The sequence below is a fragment of the Chiloscyllium punctatum genome, chromosome 4 (genome assembly GCF_047496795.1).
Source record: "Chiloscyllium punctatum isolate Juve2018m chromosome 4, sChiPun1.3, whole genome shotgun sequence".
NCBI lineage: Eukaryota > Metazoa > Chordata > Chondrichthyes > Orectolobiformes > Hemiscylliidae > Chiloscyllium > Chiloscyllium punctatum.
Genome location: NC_092742.1, coordinates 93,713,569 through 93,741,393, shown reverse-complemented (window position 1 = coordinate 93,741,393; position 27,825 = coordinate 93,713,569). Strand labels below are relative to the sequence as shown.

The window sequence follows — 27,825 nt, the reverse complement described above, 5'->3', positions numbered from 1 at the left end:
CATCATTTGGTTCCCTCTGTTTTTTCAGGGAGTGACCAAGAGGTTGATAGTGAGATTCTGTAGATGTAAATCAATGACTCTTGTATATTACACACTCAGTGCAGTTCTGTCTATAATACCACTGTTTATTTGTAACTTCATGAAGATTAGCATAGCGTCTAAATCCAGACAGACCTTATACGTGAATAAATCAAAATATGTTTCATCAAAAGTATTGTCACCCTACATAAATGAAATTTATACACAGCTATAAAGGCGAAGAGGAGAAAGGTACAAGTTGTTCTGCTATAACGTGACAGTTGTGTTCCTCTGTAATCTTGTGCTATAGAAAATCACGCAGTAGAAAAACAGGAATAGAAAATCCCTATACTCGTTCAGCAGAAAGTTCACGTTTTCCAAACAATGTTCACAATTCGTCAATCTCATTATAACCAATTCGCGCTGGTGAAATACACGTTATGGCAGAGCGACCTGTAATTCAAATGCTACAATAAGATTTATTGGTTTAAAGTAGTATGGGAGTTCAGATGAAACCACATCTCTATATCTCATTGTGAATTAACTCAAAACTTTGCATACCAAATGTACAAGGCAGAAGAAACTGATCATACTGCCCAAGTTGTCTTTTTGAATATTTAATTGAACCATAGAAGTCATCATACAAAGGCTGGCCACTTGCGCCATTGTACTGGAGCCGGTCCCTATTTTGTTTCTCTACTTTCAAGTGTTTATTCTTTTGATAGTTACATCAAACTGGTGAAGTAGTGCATTCCAGGCTGTTCTAACGTGTTGCATTTTTTAAAAAACTCCCCATTTCATTGTTATTTCTTTTAGCCAATTTCCTTAAGCCTGTGACGTCTGGTTACAGTTCCTCTGCCACTGGGAATAGTTTCTCCCTATTAACTGTTTTCAAAGAATGGCTGTACTAAGTCTTCTCTTATCCTGTTCTATTCTAAGGCGATCAACACCAACTTCTGTGAATCAGATTCCCTTACCTTTAGTAATATTGTGCTCAATTTTCTCTTCATCTTTGACATCCTTCCAAAACTCTGATGTCTAAAGTTGGCCTCAGTCTCTAAGTAGGGTTTAACCAGAGATTTTCTATTCATAAAACCAAAGTCTCCATACGTCGTTTTTAACAACCATCTCGACATGTACTGCCATCTTCAAAGATATCTATACTTAAACCCCAGGTGGCTCTGTTCCTGAGCCCACTATAAAATTTGTTTAAATTGCTCCTGCTTATTCATTCAACCGAAATGTATCATTTCATAATTCTCTAATTGAATTGCATCCCATTTTGGTCTATTTCACCAGCTTGTCTGTGTCCTCCTGAAGTTTACCAGTCATTGAAATGTTTTCAAATTTTCTATCATCTGCCCAACTTCGAAGTGATGATCAGCTTATTACGTATCCAAAGTGGAGGAACACCACAGTATATCAGCTCTGTTCACAACGAGTCTCTGCTTTCTGTCCCTTAGCCAATTTCATATCCATGCTACCACTGTGCTACTTTTCGTGCAGTAAGCTTCGATTTGGGAAACAATTGCTCTCAATTTATATAAGAAAGTACAAATATTGTAGACGAGTTTAGGGTGATATTATCTGTAGCTGTTGTGTTGAGTGTTTCTCACAGCGAATACAGCCTGAGGTGAATGCTTCACCAACATTTTAGTGGCAAAGGTGTAGTGTGTCACCATTTATAATGCTTGTATTTTGATGCAAAGCCAAATGAGACATTGTGAAGGTTAAACAACAGGTGAATTGTGAAGAATATTTAAAGAAGTGTCAAGTATGTGATTCGTGACTGCTACAAATCATCCTAATGTTGAAAGTCCTGTTCTCAAATTAATTTGGGTTTAAAGTTATAAAAGTACTATGAATACAGAAGCAAGCTGTTTCCTCTAGTGGTGAAATTGTTTTTTTAATTAGTAATGAGTTGAAAGGTTATGGAGAGCAGGTAGGAAATTGGAGTTGAGCTGAGATGAGATCAGCCACGATCATATCAAATGGCAGAGCAGGTTCGAAGGGCTGAATTACCTACTCCTGCTCTTGTTGTTATGTCTTAATTCTAGCAGATAATACAAAATTCATGAACTAGTAGGTATCAAAACTGAATACAATAAACTGTTAGAGAAACTGGGCAAACAGGTGCCAGATTAAATTAAATGTCAGGCAGTGAGAAAGGCTGCATAACGGGACAAAAGAAAGTCCAACAAATATTACTTAAATAGAAAGAAACCAACATGCATGAAAAATGAAAATGATTCATGTGTTTGCTTGTAAAAATGAGGTTATTGCAATAAAGCTGAAATGGTGAAGTAGTCTTGCCACATATTAAATTGTTGCAATGATGCTTGGACTGCTGTGTATAGGTCTGTCACTCCAGTTCAGAAAAGCTATTGCAGTGATTGAAATAACATGGAAACGAGGATCCAGAATGATTTGAGGAGCTGGAGGAATTGAATTGTTTGAATTATCCATATTCTCTGGAAGATTTAGGATTACAACGGCTCTTAGATAAATCCAAGAGTATGACCAGCTGTTCCATCTTGTTCAGAATTGTAGAACCAGAGGAAGGGCCTACCTTGAAAGGGGTAAATATAGGGTGATCAACCTGTGCATTCAGATTCTAGGGAAGATCAAGGCAGATAGAAAGCAGGGGTTTTCTTTCAGAAAGTAATATTTTGGGAATACAGGCAATTTGAGATTTGACAACTATACAGCAGGTTCTGTTGACCTATAATTTCCAATGTTTGTCATCACTGGGTTTTCTAATCCTGTGTCTTTGTCTTAATGATAGATTGATTACTCAGGTCAATTACTCCCATTATTACTGTATGTATTGGGATGATAAAACTAGGTGGACCTTGGACATTTTAGTACATCAGCTCTGATGTACCCATATTCCAAAGGGAGTTATCCCATTCCAGAGTGAGCTCAGGTAGAAATTGTTCACATGAAGGTTGGTAGAAACCTGGAAATATTCTTTCTGCCCATCAAAATGCTGGAATAATTTAAATTTTCATGACTCCGCTCACTGTAAGATTGTTAAGGTAAAGGGCCAACAGTAGATAAATTGAAGTTGATGCAGATCAGCCGTGTGGCCACCAGGGGATAAATGGAGATGAGAAATAGATGAGCCAGGATCTGATTAACTATTCAAAACAGTCATGAGGAATGAATGGGGAATGCTAGAGAAACACTGGTAGCGCCAGAGAAGAGACAGGAATGGAGTTAACATTTCAAGGATGAAGATTCATATTAGACTCAAACCATTAGCTGTTTCTCTCTCCTTCGGTGCTGCCAGACCTGTTGAGTCGTTGCAGCATTTTCTGTTTTTATTTCAAAGCTCCAGCATAGCGAGTATTTTGCTTTTATTTGAGTGCTGAATGACCTCCTTGTTCCTGTGTAATTCACATCATTGTGTAGAAGAAAATTTCTGATGTTTTGTGTTAGAAATAGATCAGTGCTTTTTCGTAGGGTTCATAGTGTCGACTACTCCAGTGCACTGCAGATAACAGAACCTGGTTTTCCTTAACAAAAACATGCCCTGCTCAATTTAAAAGGATTACATTTAGAGAACAGATTGTGTAGGCTTGACTTGAGAGTGTACCAGATTAAACGGTGATGCAATTGAGCTGTCTATTTCCAATCTGTTTGGGGGAATCAACTTCAACTAAAGTTGAAGTTAGAGCTAGGTTGTTCAAAGGTGATGTCAGGAAGCTTTTTTTTCATGCAAAGGTAGTGGAAATATGCAACTTCCATCTTCCTTATCTCCTTCTACCTTAAAGAATGCCATTGAAACTGCAGGTCCAATCTCAGCTTGACAGGCTTTTGTTGCACAGAATGTTAAGGTTGAGAAGATCAGAGATTGGTAGGTGGAGTTAGTATCCCTATCAGTCATGATCTGAGTCAGTAGTTGGGAAAGGCACAGGGGCTAAATGGGCCTCTCCCATTCTTATGCCTGTTCTGCCATTAGCAAAGGGTTCAAGTCGAAGGAGGAGCAATTTGGAAAATGAAACTTCCCGTCTACTGTCTTGAGCTTCCCCTCGCTAAATTCCAGATGCTCGGGAATGATGAGTTGCCACCTTATGGCAGGGTATGGGAAATAAAAGAGCATCAGATATAGACCACAGTGCACTAAAAATGCTTGTGCTAGTTTGAAAACCTTTGCAAGCTGCCATGCAGATGACCCTCGAAAGCACATCACTCTTGCAGACTCCTCATTCCTGTGAGATTTCCCCCTTAGCCCTTTTTATTACAGATCAATTGATAATAGTGTCATAATGTTTGGATTCATGTGAATGTGATACTGTACGAGGTTTACTTACAATTTTCCAGCCTTGCTTATTACTAAATATTCATTAATAATAAACTTTTCTTTCTTTGACAACTGGATGAATTAGGGTGTCGTTAGACTTCGAATGAAGGTTGGCATTATTCTGCCTAATTTGCTGCCATTCTTCAGCAGCTAACAAAATGAGAAGTCTTAGCATCTGTAATTATCCATAACTTTGAGAATATCTTCCAATATTGAAGGTCCCAAATCTATCTTAAATGAAAACATGGAGTCTGATGGACACTCATAAACTTTAGTCTCAGTTGGGCACTGTTGTGCTTCTAAATCTTCAGTTTGTTGCTGATTCTCATCGGCTTTCTGACCATCAGCTAACTCTTCATGTGAGCCCCCTGATTGGTTGTGGTGGAGGGTGGTTGAGTCAGCAATTGGTTGATTATTTGTAGGTTTGATACTGGCTGGCATGGTATCGACTGACTCACTATGAGCCAGATTGAGAGACTCTTTCAGGTGTAGACGAGGGGGTTTTGGGGGCCCCCTGCCCTCTAGGTCTTTTGATGTACCCAAGGTTGACAGGAGATCATGCTGTCCCTGGAGGAAAGACATGTCACCAAATGTGTCGCTCTCTCCACTCTTGCCAATATGCGATCTGTGGCAAAAATCCCCAAGTGGGGGGCTAATCATGTCTGTTGACAGGACATCCCGCAGTTTCACCTTCTTGCTCTTTCCTGCAATCCCAGTTTTGAAGTGGCTGGATGTTCTGATAGACATTTTCTGATCACCTCACAACTTGCCCAATGTAGTTTGGAAGGTTTAATTACAGAAAAGAGGGTTTTGAAAAGCTTGGTGGCCAAGTTGGCTCCTGGTGGCACATATCTGTTGAAATAAAAAGAGAATCCTTAAAACTCTTTAATACTCTTACAAACCCAGGCCTGAGCCTGTAACATTGTTCTCCACTATACTAAATCATTCAGCTGAAATGAGGTAATTGTACCAGAGAACTGCAAGTTGCGTTCAGCCTCTCGTTCTCTCTTGCTTGTGCTCTCTCTCTTTCCCCCCCCACCTCCCACACTCTCTCTCTTCCCCTCCCACTCTCTCTCTCTCTCTCTTCCCCTCCCACTCTCTCTCTCTCTCTTCCCCTCCCACTCTCTCTCTCTCTCTCTTCCCCTCCCACTCTCTCTCTCTCTCTTTCGCTCTCGCTTGCTCGCTCTCTCTCTCTCTCTCTCTCTCTCTCTTTTCCCCCCCACTCTCTCTGACCTTTGTTTCACGATAAAACTGAATGAGATCAAAAGCTGTTTTGTGGTATCAAATCAAACTGTTCATTTGTCCATGAAGCCAAAGTTTATACTGCCAGACTGAGAGAGGCACTCTATATGTACACAGAGAATAGCAAAGTCTCAAAAGTGAGATAAAGGCATTAACTTTACCAAAGGTCAGCTGGTTTCTATATTGCTGTACAGCACAGGAGGTCATTTGGTCCATTGTGCCTGAGTCAGTTAAGAATAGAGCTGTTCAGCTATGTTCATTCATTTTCTCTCTTTCCCTGTAGCTTTGGAAATTTTGCTGTTCTGTAATTATCCAGTTCCCTTTTCTGATTAACTATTGAACATTTAAGCAAAGTATTCCAAATCATCACCAACTGACTGTCTTAAAAATTGGCAAAAGAGCCAAAGACAACACAAACACCTTAAGTCTGTTTCATCAAATTACTGATCCATCTGTGACTAGTAGTTGTTTCTACTTGCTTACTTCATGATTTTGAACATCTTTCCATCTTTCCTGCTCAATAGAAAGCAACTCCAACTTCAGCAGTTTCTCCATTTTTTTTTCTTCATTCATGGCATCAGGATGTCACTGGCTAAGGCTGTATTTATTGCCCATCCCTAATTGCCGAGGGGACAGTTAAGAGTCAGCCACATTGCTGTGGCTCTGGAGTTACATGTAGACCAGACCAGGTAAGGAAGGCAGATTTCCTTCCCTGAAAAGGATATTAGCAAACCAGATGGGTTTTTCTGACAATTGATAATGGATTCATGGTCATCATTAAACTCTTAATTCCAGTTTTTTTTAAACTTAATTCACATTCCACCATCTAACATTGTGGAATTCAAACCTGGGTCCCCAGAACATTACCTGGATCTCTGGATTAATGGTCCAGCGATAATACCACTAGGCCATTGCCTCCCTTGCTGTTTTCACCCACTTAATTTCACCAGCCTCAGCCTACTATAATCTATCTACTACTGAAATTTTCATTTGTGCTTTTGTCTAATGCAGCTGAGACAATTCCAATCTTTTCCTGGCCAGTCTTCCATTTTCTATAAGTAACAGCTGATCCAAACCTACACTGCGATGTCCAAACCTACACCGTTTCCATTCATTTATCACACTTCACGTTTTCTACATGGACTCCCACACCCCCATACCTCCAACTTAAATTTCTCACCCTTGTTTTTAAATCCCTCCATTGCCCTGCCTTTTTCCATCTTTATAAACTCTTCTTCCAAGGGTGGATTAAACTCTGACCTCTTATACATTCTTATACCCATTTTCCTAAACACTTCTAAGCTTTGCGACCTAAAATGATCTCCTTTTTACAATATGTTATATCTGTCTAATTACTCTTCTGAAAAGCGCCTTTGGACATTCTTCCTTAGGTTAAAAGAGACATAGAACTGCAGGTAGTTGTAATTTGCTGACTGTGTGATCTTGCTGTTCACAAACTGACCCGTGCACTTCACAAATAGACTTAGGCATGTCTTGAGGATGTCAGAAATATTTTGTTAATGGAGATTTCTTGCTTGCCCTCTGGACTCAACATGGAGGTTGAGATGGCGTGTACTCAAGTTCAAATAATTGCTTTTTAGTTCTTGAGATTAAATTAAGGCTTGTATTATCTATTCTGTAAGGTGTGTGCACTGCTTTCAATGTGGATGGGTTTGTGTGCAATTCTGCTCTCAGTTGTGACTTATGATTGTCAGGTTGTTACATGGTCTCAGTAGCTAATAATTATGGAATATCATTGGTGATAACATTGCAGAGTTTTCAATTTGGAGCAGGTATGTGTACTATTTGGATGAATTTTGCCGAAGTCTAAGGTCTGACAGGTCAAATGATTTAAAACTTTGAATGCTGTGAGTATGAAATGAAAACAGAAAATGAGCTGACTGGCATTTGACATCTTAATGAAGGAAGTAGTACCCTTGAAATGAAGGGTCTCATCTCCTCTGTGTTAATGCAGCACCTTTTTTTTTGGCGCAGTATTTCCTGCAAGTTTCTTGCATTTTCTTCAGTTGTTCTTGATCATGGACAAATATTTGTTCAGGTAAGCTGTTAATGTGACTGATGTTAATGGATATTCTGCACTTCAGAGTCTTTGCTGTTCCTTTTAATCACTATATTACACTATGTTTATTTGAAATCAGACAGCCGATACTCTCAGAACTTGACCTGGCTTGTGTTAGTTCAGTGCATGGTTAGTTTGGATGGATTGTCCCAGGGATGATATCGCCTGAGAACAACAGAGAGGCAGGAAATAGTACTCAGACATCAGTGTGGGCTGTAATGTGTGACTCATTCTGAATGACTTGTACTTACTGGCAGTCTAGCACTTTCAGACGTTGCTGATAACTTTTACAAAACTCACCGAGACATGGGAGTCAGCCCATGGAATTTAGGATTTCAGACTAGGTGATGACAACATAGAAGTACATAATAGAAAGCAGAGAAACAGGCTTCTTGGCTAAACACATTCATGCTGGAGTTTATTCTCCAGTCAAGACTGTTTCCACTCTTCTTTATCTCACCTTCTCAGTATAAACTTCTGGTCCTTTCTCCCTCGAGTGTTTATCTAGCTTCCCCTTTAATGTATCGACCAGATAAACATATGGTCAGTAGAACCCGCATCAATGTGGACTTCACCAGTTTCCTCAGTCCCCATCTTTTCTTCCCCCCCCCCCCCCCCCGCCTTACCCCAGTTCCAACCTTCCAGCTCGGCACTCTCCTCATGCCTATCTTCCTTTCCACCTTTCCACTCCACCCTCCTCTCTGACCTATCACCTCCATCCCCACCCCCATTCACCTATTGTACTCTATGCAACTTTCTCTACACCCCCACCCCCACCCCTCTCTTTTATCTCTCCATCCTGCAGGCTCCCTGCCTCTATTCCTGATGAAGGGCTTTTGCCCGAAATGTCGATTTTCCTGCTGCCTGACCTGCTGTGCTTTTCCAGCACCACTCTAATCCAGACTCTGGTTTCCAGCATCGGCAGTCCTCGTTTTTACCTACCTGAGCTACCATGTGTGTTGACCCAACATAGAATGATATTCTGGCTCTGATACCATTGCTGTTTGCCAGCAGCTTCTAATGTTTCCTTTGTCAGTTTCTGTGCAAATGGGAATGACTGGATCTGATCACGTCAGGGGTGCAGATTTTGGAAATTGATTATAAGGCCTCTTATGAAGTTATTTATTATTTGGGCTGATTTTCAGTAAATTGGTTGCAACTTAAATTGTTGCAAATCTCCCCAGCTCTTCCCAGGAGGTACCTGAGACAGAAGATGGGCGGCACAGTGGTTAGCACTGCTGCCTCACAGCGCCAGAGACCCGGGTTCAATTCCTGCCTCAGGCGACTGACTGTGTGGAGTTTGCAGTTCTCCCCGTGTCTGCGTGGGTTTCCTCCGGGTGCTCCGGTTTCCTCCCACAGTCCAAAGATGTGCAGGTCAGGTGAACTGGCCATGCTAAATTGCCCGTAGTGTTAGGTAAGGGGTAGATGTAGGGGTATGGGTGGGTTGCACTTCGGTGGGGCGGTGTGGACTTGTTGGGCCAAAGGGCCTGTTTCCACACTGTAAGTAATCTAATCTAATCTAAAAAAGATGACTTGCTACTCTGAGAGCAATAAAGAATGGGCTGAGCAAACTAAACCCATTTTGACATGTATGACCTTGTGTCCTCTTCAACGTAATACTGCACACATTGAAACAACAATAACATTATTTCTCAGGTAATAAAATATAACCCCACCCCCACGCATTGCTAGTACGTCACTCACACTAAAGGACTAAGAGTGAAAAGAAAAGCCAAACTTCCACATATCTCCTTAAGACTATGTAGAATATTTCAACAATTCAAAAAACATGAATAACCATGCTAGCCAACAAATCTGGAAACGCTGACTTTACGTGCTCAACGGATTGTGGTACTTAGTACTTACAAAGGAGCAGATACTGAAGCTGTGAGTCTGCACTGAAGCTAGTGCTGACCTCTCAGATTGAAGCTGTGCAGTACTGGTGCTTTATTTGCTATTCAGCTGTTTGGGAAGCATCGTCATCTATCCCGAGCAACCATGGGATCAGAGGAAAATCAAACTGTTCCTCTAATCCACTGTTCAAAGCACAAATGATGGGAGGCAGGTACAAGTTGGAGGGTGCTCCATTTGAAGTGGCTGTGTATCTGGAATCTGTTGGGAAGGGATATCTGTGTTTTTTTTTAATGCTTTCCTCTGTCACCCACCAGTCCTTCCTCTATTTTCTGCAGAAAGCTGGTAATAGTTCTCTGATAGGCTTCTGCCTATGCTAATATGCTAACACTGTGGCCAACGCTACCTTCGTTTATAGTCTCCTTTTCTGCTGTGAATTCCTGACTTCAGCTAAGCACTTACCACACCAATCCATTTGAGATTCAGTGCTGTGGGGATTTGTAGACACGCTGTTCCAGTCTCCTCTCAGTTCATATACAGTGGGGTTTCTAAGTAGTGCTTACTTTTGGAATAATTTAGTAACTTGTCTTTACAAGACAGCAGGTTCTGTCATCTGATATGTGTCATGTGCTGTATTGGGTGAACGGTGGCATGGACAAAACGTGCTTGAAGTAGCTTCCATTTACCTGTTGAAGATTTGATGTCTTGTTGCCATTCCAGAAATGAAGCATAACAGCCTTCATACCCACAGTCCTCAAAAACTGTCCACAAGCTTTTAAACACACAGGTAGTGGTGTAACATTCACAAGTGCACAATGATGAAACTGACCACACTTCCAAGAAGGGAGCACTGAAGAGTTAATAAACATCAGATATTCTCTCCTACTGTATCAAGGGAGGTCTGTAATTTGAGCAAAAACTAAACATGTCACATAAAAGAGTTTCACATTATTTTGGGTGTAAGCGAATTGTACATCAATATAATGAACACTCCTCAATCATTTGCATCCATATATCAAACCCACTGCACATAAAACTGGTCACATGCAGCTCCTGTCTCCAATCATACTTGTTCAGGGAGAGATCTCTGAAAGCAGTGACCAGATTGTTGGATGCAGCCAGAACCAGTTGTTTCTCTGTTTCTGTTGCATGTTTTGAGCATTGTTTAAAAATATCTTCACTGAGACATCTTTATGTTTTCTGTTTTCCAAATGAATTTTTATGAAAAAGTATGAATTACAAAAAAAACTCAAAAAAAATTAAAGTCAAAGATTCTTAAACATGTAGTGTCTGATGTGCATGAATGATAATCAAATGAGTTGCAGTTCCCTTATTCAAGGACAGCAATACCACGAATCATTCATGTGAACCTTCTCTAGATTCCCTCCAATGAAATAATATCTTTTCTTATGGTGGTGTGGGCTTGAAGGGCTGAACGGCCTACTCCACCAATTTTCTGTGTTTCTAAATAAGGGGACCAAAACTGCTCTCAATATGCCAGATGTGGTCTCATCGGCATCTTGTACAGTTGCAGTAAGATATGCATACTCTTATAGTCCTAACCCTTTAAAATAAGGGCCAGCATTCCATTGGCCTATCTGATTACCTGCTGTACTTGTGTGCTAACTGTCTGTTTCATGTAAAAATATCTCCAAGTCCCTTTGTGTTGCAGCTTTTTGAAGTTTTTCTCTATTTAAATAATGCCCTGTATTTTGGTTCTTCCTTCAAAATGAACAACTTCACATTTTCCCACATTATACTAATTTGCCTGTTTTTTTGCCCGGTTACCTAACCTCATTCTGTAAACTATTCATATTCCCCTCAAAATGCCTTTCCACCTAATTTTGTGTCATCTGCAAATTTGGCTACGATGCATTCACTTCTTTCCTCCAGGTCATTAATATATATTGTAAATAGTTCCAGTGCTGGCACTGATACCTGGCTCTTGATCAATGTTATCAATTACTTCAGGGCCCTTCTTCCCTTGAGTTTGTTAAAACAAAATATAGCCTATCATCTATGTTTCTGTCACATCCAGACTCAACTGTTTGAAGGGCAACCATTGTCTACTTTTCATAAAGCTGTGCTGATCCAATGCTCTTCTATCCCTGTCCAATGCCACCTTAGCCATCATCCCTGTGTTTATGACCGTCAGATTCCTGATGAAGGGCTATGCCTGAAACGTCAATTCTCCTGTTCCTCAAATGCTGCCAGACCTGCTGTGCTTTTCCAGCACCACACTCTCGACTCTGATCTCCAGCATCTGCAATCCTCACTTTCCCCTGTGTTTATGACCTCCCATATAACACGTGTGTGTATTTACAAAACAGTGTAATTATTGTGCATTGTATAACAACCTTGGGAAAAGAGATGTAGAGCAAGAGACTATATACTTGCGGAGCTGCTGTCAACTACTTTATCCAAAGCAAGCTTACCATTTTGTGTCACTCATTGCTTCCCAAATAAAAAGTGAGATGGAAACTGAAGAAATAGAAGTGGAGAGCCCGACAAAGCCAGCGTAGTTGAGTCAATGTATGTATACAATGTAATTACTAGGATATATCCATAATATATTGAAACTGATCTGTCAGCTTTCTCTGTTATAAATTCCTATATCCACGTTTATATCAGGAACTGCCTGTATAAAGGTGTCACATTATAACTGCAGCCTTTACAAATTATAGATCCACAACACAGCTTAGAGGGTGTAATTACAAAATTATTCTCCTTTCTCAAGATGTGAGCAATGCTGGCAGAAATTGAACCAGTGCTACTGGTTGAGTTATATTATATATCCAAGCCAGTATTGTGTTTGCCTTGGAGGTGTTGGTGTTTCCATGTCTTTGCTGATCCTGACGCAGCTTTTGTGTTGTAGTGGTCACAAAGGTAGTTGAAGTAACCTTTGAGTTTCTGTGCAACATCTTGTATGCAGATTGTACTGGTGTACATAGTGCACTGTGAGTGAAGAAGGTAGATAACAATTACAGGAACTGTGGTTCAGTGGGTAATGCACTGAATCAGGAGATCTTGGATTCCATTCCATTTGTGTGACAGAAGAAAACTAGGCTAACATTCCAATGCAGTACTGGGGGAGTTTGAACTGTTTGGGGATACCTTTCCTTTGAGGCATTGAGTCCAATTTTCCTAAAGTGGATGCATCAGATCTTATGGCACCATTTTGAAGCAGGGTGGCAGAGGTAATGACTGGTGTTCTGGCTAAGCTTTATCCCTTACGCCATCAAAACTTTGATTATCGGTTATTGACTGCATTGCCATTTATGGGAGTTTGCTGCAGATAAATTATTTACTTTGTTTTTTACATTACAGCAGTAACTCCAACCCTCCAAAACACTTCATTGTCTATAAAGCACTTTCTGATGTGCTGAGGTTGAGAGATCTCCGATATAAATGCATCTCTTGTTGAAGTCAGTTGCTCTGATAGTCCTAAATGGTGTTGAGCTTTCTCGGTGTACCTATCCTCCCAATACTGAGCATTCAGTTTCCAATATTGTTATGAACATTCATTCATGTGTGCTCTACCGAAATTGTCTCATTGTCTGCTGATGTTTCACCTAAGCTGTTTTCTTGATGCTTTTTATCCATTATGGTTTTCCATATCTTTCAACTCCTAGGCTGAGGGGTCAAGTCCTATGTCCACCTCAGCTGGAATGGGAATTGAACCTACTCTGTTGTTGGTGTTGGTCTTGGTCTTGGTCTTCACCACCTACTAGCTATCTAGCCAACTGAGCTTCCTAACAACCCCAGATATAGACCCCAGGAGTTCAATAAAGACAGAAAGCATCATTTGAAAGCTGGAGATTGAATTATCTCCTTGGTTGTTTATTACCAGTCAGGGCCTGCAATCAGTGCATTTGGACAGCATCCAATCTATGAGTGTTTACCATGGCTTTTCCATTCTAATGAAGGTGAGCCAAAGTATCAATCTGTTTGCATTTCATTCCTCTGTTAACTCCCAGAGGATTACCTTTGGTGTACAATGTGGATTCTCCTTGACCCTCCTGTTTCTCATCAATTTCCGTCCTCCTCTCAATGATGTTATCTGAAGTCATGACATCAGGTTTCACATACGTGTGGTTCAGTTCTGCCTTACCACTAACACCATCGCCCATTGGCTGTCTTTGGGTTTGTCATGCTGCTTAACTGACATCTTGTGCTGAAAGTGCCGCAATTTCCTTGAATCAACTACTTCTGCTCCTGCCTTAGCCCAGCTTAGCTGCTGATGAAACCCTCACTTGTACGTGCATTTCTTTACCTATTCCAGTGCCCTCATAATGATCTTGCAACTTGTGAAAACTTGAGCCCATCCGAAACCCAGCCACCTATAAAAGTTGGCACCATAAAGTTAGCCCATCACGTTTGTACTTGACCCACACTGGCTTTTGGCCTGGCAGTACCTCAGTTTTAAATTTCTCCATGGTCCTGCCTTTTCCTACCCTCCGCCCCTAAATCTGACCTCTCCAACTGCCCCACCACTGATAACTACATCTTCAGCCACGTGGGCTCCAGCAAATTAAATTTACTCCCTAAGACTATGTCACTCATGCTTTCCTTTACATCCCCCTGAAAAGCATGCCTCTTAACCAGGTTTTTAGTCATCCATCCAAACAGATCCTTTTTAATTTGTAATAGCTCCTTTATGATATGGTGTTAATTTTTGTCTGTTTACACCCTTGAACATTGACCTGCACCTTGGAATATTTTCCAATGTGTTATGTAATGCTTGTTGTGTTGACGTTACCTCATATGCACGACATCTATTCAAGCAATCACTCAGCATGCAAATTTTAGATGTTGAATTGCACTGTTAAGTTGTCATTGGATCATTAAATGGCCCTATGTTGTCAGTTATCTGGCTTGGAATTGAAAGCAGCATTGAGGGTTGAGATTAGGTTGATGTGTGATACTCCTAATTCTTCTTCTTCTGTAATGGCTCACACCATTCGCACTGCCAGAAGGTCACCCTATTGCAGAATATATGTAGAATGTTCTCAGGCACAGTCCAAGTTTGATCAGACAAAGTAATGCTGTTGACTGTTATTCCCAATTCATAACTTGTGAAAGTTTTCACCCAATGAGCAGCAACTGAGTACTCGGTTATGTCGCAGGGATGTGATTTTTTTTTAGTGGCTGTGCAAATACGTGAAGTTGAGCAGTTCAGGTGTAAGTGAAGCTATTTGGACTTACTAGCTACAGGAAATTGAAGTGGACTAGCTCTGTATTGAAAAATCAGTCAGAAAAATGTCACTTGTACGATAATATCATTAGGCAAACACTGAACTATGCCAACAAAATGCGAGGAAAACAAATGGAAATATATTAAAATCCGTAAAATTACTAACCTGATTTCAGTGTTGATTCTGTGTTTGTGTTCTGTCAAGGTGAATGTTGCTGTTACTTGAGACCAATGCTCCCAATTCACTGCTTTAGTGAACCAGACATCGTCTTGTTCTAAGTGCCTGACTCTCCTTTTTTCTGACTACAGCTACAATCCAGGGTTTTAATTTATAATCTTGTGGTGAGGGGGTGTTCTGAATCAATAGGCATCACTGCCTGGTTTCTGAAGAAACAAAAAGAAGAAAAACCAGTATTGTGAAAACCGGTTTTACACCTGAGCGTGTATCTGATCAGGAAGTTGCACAGAGACATGTGAATCATATCTGAACCACCCAAAGCTGATTGGCGTAGCTCTGACAATGATTAACTTTTCACACTGCTGCATTCCACACCATACATTTCAGTGCTTGGACTCTGAGGGAAAAAAAATGCTATCGTTTAGGAACAAAGGAATTGTCTGTGAAAGTAAAGCCCCAATGACTAAAACATTGTCGATCTAATTAAAATGATTCTCTCTACTTAACTCTTCATGCACTGACAAATAGCACTGTCTACCTCAGGACTAACTGATTGCGGAGCATTTTATTTTGCTGACAGCTGGTTTAACTCCATTCATTCAATCAAGCAGTGTTGAATCATTGAGCAGATTGGCCTGAGGTACACACCGATTGGTGTGAGAGGTACAGATGCATTGGGTGTGTGAACGCCTCCACAACCAGACACCAGAGTACTAGGTTTCCAATACAGCATGACCTGAGTGTTTCTAGCATTTCTACTTAAAGATATCCATCGTCTGCAATACTTGACCTTTGAGGCAAATTGACAGGCTGATTAAAAGTCAAACCTGGACTCACTACTCACGGCCAAGTAGGTACCACATAAAAACAAAATATTGTAGATGCTGGAAATCTGAAATAAATGCAGAGAATGTTGGAGAAACTTAGCATGTCTACCAGTATCTGTGCAGAGAGAAACCATGTTAATGTGTAGATACAAAGCACAGAGGATGCCCCTAATCATGTAGATCCAAACTTTGCACACAGCTGTGTAGATACAACTCCAAATATCCAAAGTGGGATGGTGGGGGGGGGGGGGGGGGGGGGGTGGCGGCGGCTGGAGGGGAAGAGGAAGAGGAAGAGGGTAATGTTAGCTAGGACACCACAAGAACCCTAGACCCTGCCGAAGAGCACGTCACGGTGGCACAATGAGGGCAATCCACAGAAATTTAATTCTGCAGCACCAAGCTAACCATCAGATCCCGAATGGCACCAGATACAGAGCCCCAGTCTTCCCCTTAACAAGTCCTTCTGCACATTTTCTCCATTTCCTGCCACCCTTCAAAACAGCATCCTGCCAACTTGTACAAGCTCTACCGTTATGAGGAGAAAGGTCAGCTGAGAGCCCCACTATGTGGGTTGTGTGGCAGCACCTGCAGCCTTGATATTGGGTTTTATGGCTGCCACATTCCTCCTTTCTTAAAAATATTTTGATTTTACCTCCTACTACGCCTCTTCTTGATGTGATTTGTATTGGTACAACAGGCCTAAATAGCCTGACTCTTTCAGTCCCTGACTCACTGTCCCTCCTAGCCTTGTGGTTTCCCCATTTACAGATTGTCTGAGCAGGGGAGTATGAGAGCTGGAAAAGGGAAACCATCTGTTTGGATAGCTTCACAGTCACAGTCAGAACTGTGCTTTATTTCCCAGTACCAGTCATGGTTGCGTGTTTCAGTGTGCAACCTGATAGGGCTATGCAGGAGCCATATGTAAGACAGCACGTGCCAAAGCAACCTATTTCTCATCTCTTGCCCCAGCATTGATTTTGTTTGGACTGTTTATGGACATTTGAATTCGTCTGCACTTCTGCCCACCTTTGTATTTTGACCCCTGCTTGGGATTTTTTTTTCAGTCCCCCTAAATATAGCAAGGATGTCATTGAGGTTTCAGCCTCAATGTAAGGATGTGTAATGTAATCGCAAAGCATAATGATGTTGCTTCCCAGTCTATGGAACAAGTTATGTGTTTTGGACTATTACCAGCTGTCCTTAATGTTGACAAGGAAAGGTTTCTGAGCTTGGTTTTGAGATTAGATTAGATTAGATTAGATTCCCTACAGTATGGAAACAGGCTGTTCGGCCCAACAGGTCCACACCGACCCTCTGAAGAGTAATCCACCCAGTTCCATTCCCCTCTGACTAATGCAGCTAATACTAGGGGCAATTTAGCATGGCCAATTGACCTAACCTGCACATCTTTGGACTGTGAGAGGAAACCGGAGCACCCAGAGGAAACCCATGCAGACACTGAGATTGTGCAAACTCCACACAGACCTTTTGGAGGATGTGAAATGGCGAAAGGATTTACAGGCTGATATTCTCTGCCGACCTCCTGCCTGGGACACAGTGTAGTTAGTCTGTACTGCAAGACAGATTCATGGGCACCCACAACTGGTGTGATGGGAAGAGGGCATTCTCACCCCCAGGCTCGGCAGGCTCAAGTCACCTGAATAATGACCATGAACCCAGAACTCTTTTAAAATACTCCTTAAAAGTCTTTGACCAAGCCTTTTCCGATCTAACTAACTGCTCCCTTTTGTGGGAGGTTTGGTGTCATATAAAGGATAAAGTTACTGTAATCATAAAGTCATACAACACGAAAACAGACACTTCCATCACAGAATAGACAGTAGGAAAGTAACAGGGAATATGTGTGACTAGAGGAGGGTGAGTAAGTATAAATTAACCTTTTAGCTTTTATTTCAAGATGTTTTAGTTCTGCAGAATTCATTAGTTTTCATGTTTTTTTAACTAGATTTACTAACTCTCTTTACTATTCATTTCAGTCTCTCCCTAGGTGAGCTAGATAGAAACAAAAGTAGCTGAGCTGTGGAAAGTCTTAGGTTGTAACAGTAATCAATGGGTTAATACATTTGTTTGAGGAAATTGTTGAATCAGGTGGCATGTGCAATAATGCTGGTGTGCAGATAGATGTTGGGCTACTGAGTGCCCAATGTCTGTATATCAGGAACAATCAGTATTGTTAGTTTAAGCAGAGCCAGTTATGGAACTGCTTTGGGCCCAAACAAAAACGAACATTCCAGATATTCGTACATAATACATGACTGAAGCCAACTAATGGTCAGGAACTTTGATCCTCTGTAGGGGTGCTGATTGCAAACATGTTTGTTTTCTGTGTAAGCTTTGGTGATGGTGAACAGTTCATCTAGGATGCAACCCCAAGCACTCGTATTGAAAGGAAATATAGTCAACCCCAGAGTGTGGTTTGAATACATCATGCTGAGCACGGACCAGGATTTTTGTTAATGCTGCAGATTTTTAAAAGCAGATACTTCATAAATATTTGATCCACAACTCATTTGACCGTAATTCAGCAACTCAATCTACCTTTGGTCAATTGACACAGACTTTGCAATTTCGCCCAAAGGCCTATTAAATTTAAAAAAAGGATTGTGCAGAGTAGTGTTAAGCTTTATAGAACAACAGATCCCCTGGTGCCTTACATAATCAGCAGGACGGTTGATTGATGACTCTCCTCCCACCCATGAACCCTTTATTAATGGGAGGAGAGTCATAACTGTTGGTATAAATAATTTGTGCCATATGCCCTGTTTTTTGTGCAGTCACTTCTATGTAACTAAAGTGCTATGCTGTCTTTCTTGTTAAACTTTCTGACTGCCAACCGTGTGTAAGTAGAACTCCACACGTGGATAAGTCATGGGGGCTACTAAAGGTTATGTATGCTTCAAAGGTTGATGTATACGATACCTTTCCTTCTGTTAACCGTGTTCTCCCAAACAGCTTTCACAGTACAACTGCACTTCCAAATGTTATTTGGTTTATTTACAGCTTTGCATTCGATAGTTATTGTAGATCCGCAATGTTGGGTAGAGCCATAGCCCAGTAGCAGGTCATCTGTTTGTATTCAGTGGTGTACTCCAAATCATAAATGCCCCAAATTCTGTTTCCAAATTATTGGTTAATTCCTCGGGGAAGAGTTCAAATTCCATATGCAAATAATGACCAAAGTTGCAGTGGCCCCACAACATCCTATCCATTAAACAATTGCAAGTTGAAATATTTTTGAAGTGCTGGTTGAAGGGGAGGTTGAGATAACACAAAGGAATATTACCATCATAATAATTTAAATAGCTACAACAACTAACTATTTCCATCTTGGCTTGCTTTAGAACATTAGAACTAGGAGCAGGAGTAGGCCATCTGGCCCTTCAAGTCTGCTCCGCCATTCAATAAGAACATGGCTGATCTTTTCATGGCCTCATCTCCACTTTATCACCCTCTCACCATAACCCTTAAATCCTTTACTGTTCAAAAATTGTCTATCTTAGCCTTAAAAACATTCAGTGAGGAAGCCTCAATCACTTCACTGGGCAGAGGATTCCACAGATTCTCAACCCTCTGGGTGAAGTAGTTCCTTCTCAATTCAGTTCTAAATCTACTCCCCCTAATTTTGAGGCTATGCCATCTTATTCTTGTTTCACCCGCCAATGGAAACATCCTCTCTGCTTCTATCCTATATATTCCATGCATGATTTTGTGTTTATCTAAGATCCCTCCTCATTCTTCTAAATTCTTCTAAATGAATATAATCCCAGTCTACTCAGTCTCTCCTCATAGACCACCCCCCTCAACTCCTGAATCAACCTAGTGAACCCCTCCAGTGCCAGTGTATTCTTTCTTAAGTAGGGAGACCAAAACTGCATTCAGTGCTTCAGGTGTGGCCTCACCAGCACCCTGTACAGCTGCAATATAACCTCCCTGCTTTTAAACTCAATCCCTTTAGCAATGAAGGACAAGATTCCATTTGCCTACTCAATTAGCTGTTGCACCAGCAGACCAACCTTCTGTGATTCATGCACAAGGACATCCAGGTCCCTCTGCACAGCAGCATGCTGCAATATTTTACCTTTCAAATAATAGTCTTTTTTGCTGTTATTCTTACCAAAAAGGATGACTTCACATAAATCAACATTTACTCCATTTGCCAGATCTTCGCCCACTCACTTAAAATATCTATACACCTCTGAAAACTTTCACAGTCCTCTGCACACTTTGCTCTGCCACTCATCTTAGTGTCATCCGCAAACTTTGATACACCACACGTGGTCCCCAACTCCAAATCATGGATGTAAATTGTAAATAATTGCGGTCCCAGCACTAAGCCCTGAGGCACACCAGATCGCCAACCAGAAAAGCACTCATTTATCCCGACTCTTTTCTTCGTGTTAGTTAACCAATTCTCTGTCCATGCCTGTAATGCCTTGCATTATCTTATGAAGCAGCCCTTTGTGCAGCACTTTGTATGCCTTTTAGAAATCTAGATAGACCACATTTACTGGGTCTGCATTGTCCACTGCACTTGTAATTTCTTCATCAAATTCCAGTAGGTTGGTTAAACATGACCTGCCTTTCATGAACCCATGCTGCATCTGCCCATTGGGACAATTTCTATCCAGATGTCGAGCTATTTCTTTGTTGTTGATAAATTCAAGCAATTTTCCCACTGCAGAAGTTAAGCTAGTCTGCCTATAATTTCCCATCTTTTGTCTACCTTTCTTTTTAAACAGTGGCGTCACATTTGCTATTTTCCAATCTGCTGGAACTACCCCAGTATCCAGCGAATTTTGGAAAATTATTGAGTGCATTTGCTATTTCTCTCACCATCTCTTTTAGTACACTGGGATGCATTCCATCAGAAGCAGGTGTCTTGTCTATCTTTATCTCCATTAGTTTGCCCAACACTCTTGTGATAATGATCGTTTCTAGGTCCTCACCCACCTTAATCTGCTTTAAGACCATTATTAAAAAAAAATTAAGCTTCATCAGAGCCAAATGAACATTTAGAAAGATAGGATTGAATGGTCCTACTTTCTTTGAGCCTGTTTCATTATTCCCTCAATATGATCATAGCTGATCATTATACTCAGTATCTTGTTCCTGCTTTCTTCTCATACCCTTTGATCCCATTCGCCCTCAGAACTATATCTAGTTCCATCATGAAAGCATTCAGCCCATTAGCCTCAACTACTTACGGTGGCACAAAATTTCACAAGCTCACCGGGGAAATGCTCTGACCAATAAAGGAAAGCATACCAAATGCCGCCTTCACTGTTCTATCTATCTGCGAGTCTACTTTCAAGGAGCTATGAACCTGCACGCCAAGATCTCTTTGTTCAGCATTGCTCCCTAGGACCTTACCATTAAGTGGATAAGTCCTGCTAAGATTTGCTTTCCCAAAATACAGCACCTCATCTATCTAAATTAAACTCCATCTGCCACTTCTCACCCCATTGGCCCATCTAATCAAGATCCTGTTGTACTCTTAGGTAACCTGCTTCGCTGTCCACATCACCTCCAATTTTGGTGTCATCTGCAAACCTATGAACTATACCTCCTATGTTCATATCCAAATCATTTATATAAATGATGAAACATAGTGGACCCAGCACCAATCCTTATGGCACTCCACTGATCACAGGCCTCCAGTCTGAAAAACAACCCTCCACCACCACCCTCTGACTTCTACCTTTGAGCCAGTTCTGTATCCAAATGGCTAATTCTCCCTGTATTCTCCTTTCCTTTCCTCCTTACATTATTGTGTTCTTGTACTTCACATTCCCTAGAGAACATTACAGGCCCTTTGGCCCTTGATGTTGCATTGACCTGTGAAACCAATCTGAAGCCCATCTAACCTACACTATTCTATTCTCATCCATTTCCCTGCTCCTTGGATGCTGCCTGACCTGCTGTGCTTTTCCAGTACCACTCTAATCTAGAGTGAGTTTCAATTCCCTACTGCTCTGAGTAAAGAAACTACCTGTGACATCTGTCCTATGTCTATCACCCTTCAATTTGAAGCTATGCCCCCTCATGCTTACCATCACCATCCTAAGAAAAAGACTCACTGTCCACCCTATCTAACCCTTTGATTATCTTAGACGTCTCAATTAACTCCTCATTCAACCTTCTCTGTAACAAAATCAGCCTCAAGTTGCTCAACCTTTCCTTGTAAGACCTTCCCTCCATACCAGGCAACATCCTAGTAAATCTCTGAACCCTTTCCAAAGCTTCCACATCCTTCCTATAATGCGGTGACCTGAACTGCACCCAATACTCCCAAGTGATGCCACGCCAGAGTTTTGTACAGCTGCAGCATGACCTTATAGTTCAGAAACTCGATCCCTCTATGAATAAAAGCTAACACACCGTAAGCCGCCTTAACAGCCCTGTCAACCTGGGTGGCAACCTTGACGGTACATGGACACCGAGATCTCTCTGTTTATCTACACTGCCAAGAATCTTACAATTAGTCCAGTAATCTGCATTCCTGTTACTACTTCCAATGTGAATCATGTCACACTTTTCTGCATTAAACTCCATTTGCCAACTCTCAGCCCAGCTCTGCTACTTATCTGTGTCCCTCTAACCTACGCCAACCTTCGACAATATCCACAACTTTACCAAACTTAGTGCCATCTGCAAATTTATTAACACACCCTTCTATGCCTCATCCAGGTTGTTTATAAAAATGACAAACAACAGTGGACCCAAAACAGATCCTTGTGATACACCACTAGTAACTGAACTCCAGGATGAACATTTCCAATCAACCACCACCCTCTGTCTTCTTTCAGCTAGCCAATCTCTGATCCAAATTGCTAAATCGCCCTCAATCCCATGTCTCCGTATTTTGTGCAGTAATCTACCATGGGAAACCTTACCAAATGCCTTACTGAAATCCATATACACCCCATCAACAGCTTTACCCTCATCCATCTGTTTGGTCACCTTCTCAAAGAACTCAATAAGGTTTGTGAGGCAAGACCTACCCTTCAGAAAACCATGTTGACTCTCCCTAATCAACTTATTATTTTTGAGATGATAATAGATCCTATCTCTTATAAACTTTTCCAACACTTTACCCATAACCGAAGTAAGGCTCACAGGTCTGTAATTACCAGGATTGACCCTAATTCCCTTTTTGAACAAGGGGAACAACATTTGCTATCCTCCAGTCTTCTGGCACTATTCCTGCAGAATATGACGACATAAAGATCAAAGCTAAAGGCTCGGCAATCTCCTCCCTGGCTTCCCAGAGAATCCTAGGATAAATCCCATCCAGCCCAGGGGATTTATCTATTTTCACACTTTCCAGAATCTCTAACACCTCCTTCTTGTGAAACCTCAATCCCATCTAGTCTCGTAGCCTATTTCTTAATATTTTCTTCAACAACATTGTCTTTTTCCAGTGAGAATACTGATTCAATCCCTCTGATTCAGTAATTTGCTCTGTCAAGTTTGTACATACACTTTCATATTGTTTGGAGTGTTAAATAAAAATAATCTGCTGGAATATATGGAGTGGTACTAAACAAAGCAACCTAACACATTTAAATGCGATGCTGAAGCTTATAGGCATTAGATATTATTTTCTGCGATATTATGGAGACTGTCAACCATATAGGTGCACAAGTCTGGGAAAGAAAGGGTTGCAGGTGGGTTGGTCGGGGAGGATGCCTAAATAAGGGAGAGCTCCAGTTTGTCTGCCCGATGTGATTTGAGACAGTGTCATTCTTTGCAGTGGGTGAGCTGTGGGCAGGAGAGTTTTGCCAATTGCGTAATCATTCATTTTCTTGATTGCTGCTCAATGTCCAACACTGTCTGGCGTTTATTGTCTTTTTTTTTTGTGAAAGCATGGCCTTCAAAGCTTGGCAAAAAGAGAGGGCCTTGAGCCTTAAAGTTTGACGTGGCACTCAATTTCAAAACTGGGATCAAATGACTATTATTGAGCTGTACTTGCTAGTTCCTTGTGTAATAAATTCTGTGTTTAGCAACACAGCATTCTGTTCTTATTGATGTAAAATTGTTTATACAAATAATTACACCTTACATTTAGGTCATTTTTAACATGGAGGACACTCCTCTTCTATCTTCAAACAGTATAGAAATCTACAGTACAGTAAAAAGGCCCCTTCAAAAATAAGCATCTATTTTAATCCCATTTTTCAGACCTTGGCCCATAGTCTTGTATGTCTTGACATTGCAAATAGAGTCATAGAGATGTACAGCATGGGAACAAACCCTTCCGCCCAACTCGTCCATGCCAACCTAATCTAGTCCCATTTGCCAGCACTTGGCCCATATCCCCTTTAAACCCTTCCTATTCATATACCCATCCAAATGCCTTATAAATGCTGTAATTGTAACAGACTCCACCACTTCCTCTGGCAAATCATTCCATACACACCCCACCCTCTGTGTGAAAATGTTGCCCCTTGAGTCTATTTTATACAACATCGAGCATTACGACGCAGTACAGGCACTTCGGCCCAAGATGTTGCGTCACCCTGTGAAACCAATCTGAAGCCTATCCGATCTACACTGTTCCGTTCTAGTCCATATGCCTATCCTATGACCATTTGAATGCCCATAAAGTTGGCGAGTCTACACCTGTTGAGGACAAGCCGTTCCATACCCTTCTACTCTCTGAGTAAAGAAATTACTTCTGACATCTGTCCTATATTTATCACCCCTCAAATTGAAGCTATGTCCCCTCGTGCTAGCCATCACCATCCTGGGAAAAAGACTCTCACTGTCCAACCTATCTAACCATCTGATTATCTTAAACGTCTCAATTAAGTGACCTCTCGACCTTCTCTCTAACGAAAACAGCCTTAAGTCCCTCAACCTTTCCTTGTAAGACCTTCCCTCCATACCAGGCAACATCCTAGTAAATCTCCTCTGGACCCTTTCCAAAGCTTCCACGTCTTTCATATAATGTGGTGACCAGAACTGCATGCAATACTCCCAAGTGCAGCTGCACCAGAGTTTTATACAGCTGCAGCATGACCTCATGGTTCCAAAACTCAATCTCTCTACTAATAAAAGCTAACACACGTATGCCTTTTAAACAGTCCTATCAACCTGGCTGGCAACCTTGAGGGATCTATGTACATGGACGCAGAGATCTCTCTGTTCATCTACACTACCAAGAATCTTACCATTAGCCCAGTACTCTGCATTCCTGTTACTTCTTCCAAAGTGAATCACCTCCTACATTTCTGCATTAAACTCTATTTGCCAACTCTCAGCCCAGCTCTGCAGCTTATCTATGTCCCTCTGTAACCTTCCTTCGGCACTATCCACAACTGTACCGACCTTAGTGTCATCCTCAAACTTGCTAACACATCCTTCTATGCCCCCATCCAGGAAGGGTATAAAAGTGACAAACAGCAGTGGACCCAAAACATATTTTCGTGGTACACCACTAGTAACTGAACTCCAGGATGAACATTTCCCATCAATCACCACCCTCTGTCTTCTTTCAGCTCGCCAATTTCTGATCCAAACTGCTAAATCGCCCTCAATCCCATGCCTCCGTATTTTGTGCAGTAGCCTACTGTGGGGAACCTTAACAAATGCCTTACTGAAATCCATGTACACCACATCAATGACTTTACCCTCATTCAGCTGTTTAGTCACCTTCTCAAGATGACCAATAAGGTTTGTGAGGCACAATCTACCCTTCACATAAACATGCTAACTATCCCTAATTAACTTAAGTAAGGAGATACGGCTCACTGGTCTATAACTACCAGGGTTGTCACTACTCCCCCTCTTGAACAAGGGAACATTTGCTATCCTCCAGTCTTCTGGTACTGTTCCTGTGGACAATGACAACATAAAGCTCAAAGCCAAAGGCTCAGCTATCTTCTCCCTGGCTTCCCACAGAACCCTCAGATAAATCCCATCCAGCCCAGGGGGCTTATCTATTTTTACACTTTCCAGAATTTCTAACACCACCTCCTTGTGCACCTCAATCCCAACTAGTCTAGTAGCCTGTATCTCAATATTCTCCTCGACCACATTGTCCTTTTCTAATGTGAATACTGATGAAAAAATATTCCCCTATCTCTTGTGATTTCACGCACAACTTCCCAATACTGGCCTTGATTGTCCCTAATCTTACTCTCGTCATTCTTTTATCCATTATAGAAAGTTTTAGGGTTTTCCTTGATCCTATCTGCCAACAACTTCTCATGTCCCCTCCTCGCTTGTCTTAGCTTTCTCTTAGGTCTTTCCTGGCTACCTTGTAACTCTCATTCACACTAAATGAGCCTTCACATCTCATCCTAATATAGTCAAAAATCACACAACACCAGGTTTAATTGGAAGCACACTAGCTTTCGGAGCGTCGCTCCTTCATCAGGTGGTAGTCTACCACCTGATGAAGGAGCGACGCTCCGAAAGCTAGTGTGCTTCCAATTAAACCTGTTGGACAATAACCTGCTGTTGTGATTTTTAACTTTGTACACCCCAGTCCAACACTGGCATCTCCAAATCATCCTAATATAACCCTCCTTCTTCCTCTTTCTAAGAGATTCAATGTCCTTAATAAACCACGACTCCTGCGCTCGACAACTTTCTCCCTGTCTGACGAGTACAAAATTATCAAAGGCACACAGCAGCTGTTCCTTGGGTAAGCTCCACATTCCTATTGTGCCCATTCCCTGCAGTTTCCTTCCCCATCCTATGCATCCTAAATCTTGTGTAATTGCATCGTAATTGCCTTGCTCCCAGCTGTAGCTGTTGCCCTCTGGTGTATACCTATCCCTTTCCATTGCTGAAGTAAACATAACTGAACTGTGGTCGCTATCACTAAAGTGCTCACCTTTGTAAATCCTTTCACATGATATGATGAATTATGCTGTTCCCTCCTTTAGCACCTTGCCCGTCATTTTGAAATCCTTTTGAGCTACAAATGATGCACAGGAATAGACCGATAAAACCTGTTTTTACTAACTGGTTATGCAGCAGGTTATATCTTCCTGTCTCTTTCTCAAAACAATGCACCTTGTCTTTGCCTCACATGAATTCACCTCCTTCCTTCCCTTATTTCTTTTCCTTCATTATTTCTCACTCATTCGTTCTCTCTCACTTTTCACTCAAACACGTACACATGCGCAAATGTGCATGCACACAGATACTGATACACACACCATGTTTGCACAGATGTACATGCTGTCACATGCACATGACCTAAGGGTAACTTTAGATTCTTTTCACGTCCATTGAGCCCTTGAATATTCCCCTTTGTTGATTGGTACAAGAGACACTCCCTTTCTAATGTGCTAATCCTAAAATTATGAATGGCTTAATCCTCCTGATTAGAAATTTAGATTAATATTTAAGCCAATATTAACTGTTTAGTTTTGAACAATCAAAGGCACATCTAGGCCCATGTGTCTTAATGTATAACTAGAATTAAATACAACAGTAATGGTGTTGAATAAAAATGAAAATTTCTGGAGAAACTCAGTAGGTAGCGTCTTTGGAAAGAGAAAGAGTTAACATTTCATTTCTAAAATGGCTGTTCTTCACTACTGATGATTTTTTATGTACAAACTAGCATTGAAGCCTAGTAATTATTGGAGAAAGAAATATTTCAGAACCAGTGTAAGATTACATGAGGAAGTAACATAATAGTAATGTTAATGGGTTAATAATCGAGAGGCTAATAATAATGTGCTGGAAATTGGGAGTATTTAAATTACGTTGCTTAATAAATCTCAAAATGTGAGTTTTATCAATAATAATTATAAAACTGCTGGATTTTGTTCATAATATCCTTCAGGAGAAGAAATCCACTATTCTTACTGCGTTTGGCCAAAATGTAACCCCAGATGGCACTGATATGGTCAACCCCTAACTGTCTCTGAAATTATCTTTTTAACCATAGAAAAGCATTATGCCTCTATCCATTCCACGTAGAGTATAGCAGTTCGAGAAGACAGCTCACCACCACCATCTCGAAGGTAACTAGGCATCGGCAATCCAGACTGACCCTGCCAGCAATGGTCAAATCCCATGGTCAACGAAAAAGACATGGCCAGATTTTTGTAACAGAAGTGAGCTGCTGTCTGTCTCAGGTATTTT

General features: G+C 41.2%; 2 protein-coding genes across 4 annotated transcripts in view; one reads left to right on the top strand and one right to left on the bottom strand.

Moving 5' to 3' along the window:
• dnajc17 (DnaJ (Hsp40) homolog, subfamily C, member 17) overlaps positions 1 to 27,825 on the top strand; it is a 165,243-nt gene that overhangs the window by 121,689 nt on the left and 15,729 nt on the right. The window lies entirely within an intron of this gene.
• Positions 125 to 27,825, bottom strand: LOC140476545 (cdc42 effector protein 2). 3 transcript variants are annotated; one of them, XM_072569325.1, is made up of 3 exons: positions 27,734 to 27,825; positions 14,858 to 15,075; positions 125 to 5,176 (listed from the first exon to the last, which is right to left on the bottom strand). In XM_072569325.1, the coding sequence occupies exon 3, from the start codon at positions 5,069 to 5,071 to the stop codon at positions 4,493 to 4,495; it is 579 nt and encodes a 192-aa protein (XP_072425426.1). In that variant the 5' UTR covers positions 5,072 to 5,176; positions 14,858 to 15,075; positions 27,734 to 27,825; the 3' UTR covers positions 125 to 4,492. The 3 variants fall into 3 exon arrangements, with proteins under 3 accessions (XP_072425426.1, XP_072425425.1, XP_072425427.1); XM_072569324.1 differs by lacking the exon at positions 27,734 to 27,825 and adding an exon at positions 26,561 to 26,602; XM_072569326.1 differs by lacking the exon at positions 27,734 to 27,825 and adding an exon at positions 10,184 to 10,398 and having other exon boundaries at positions 14,858 to 15,163.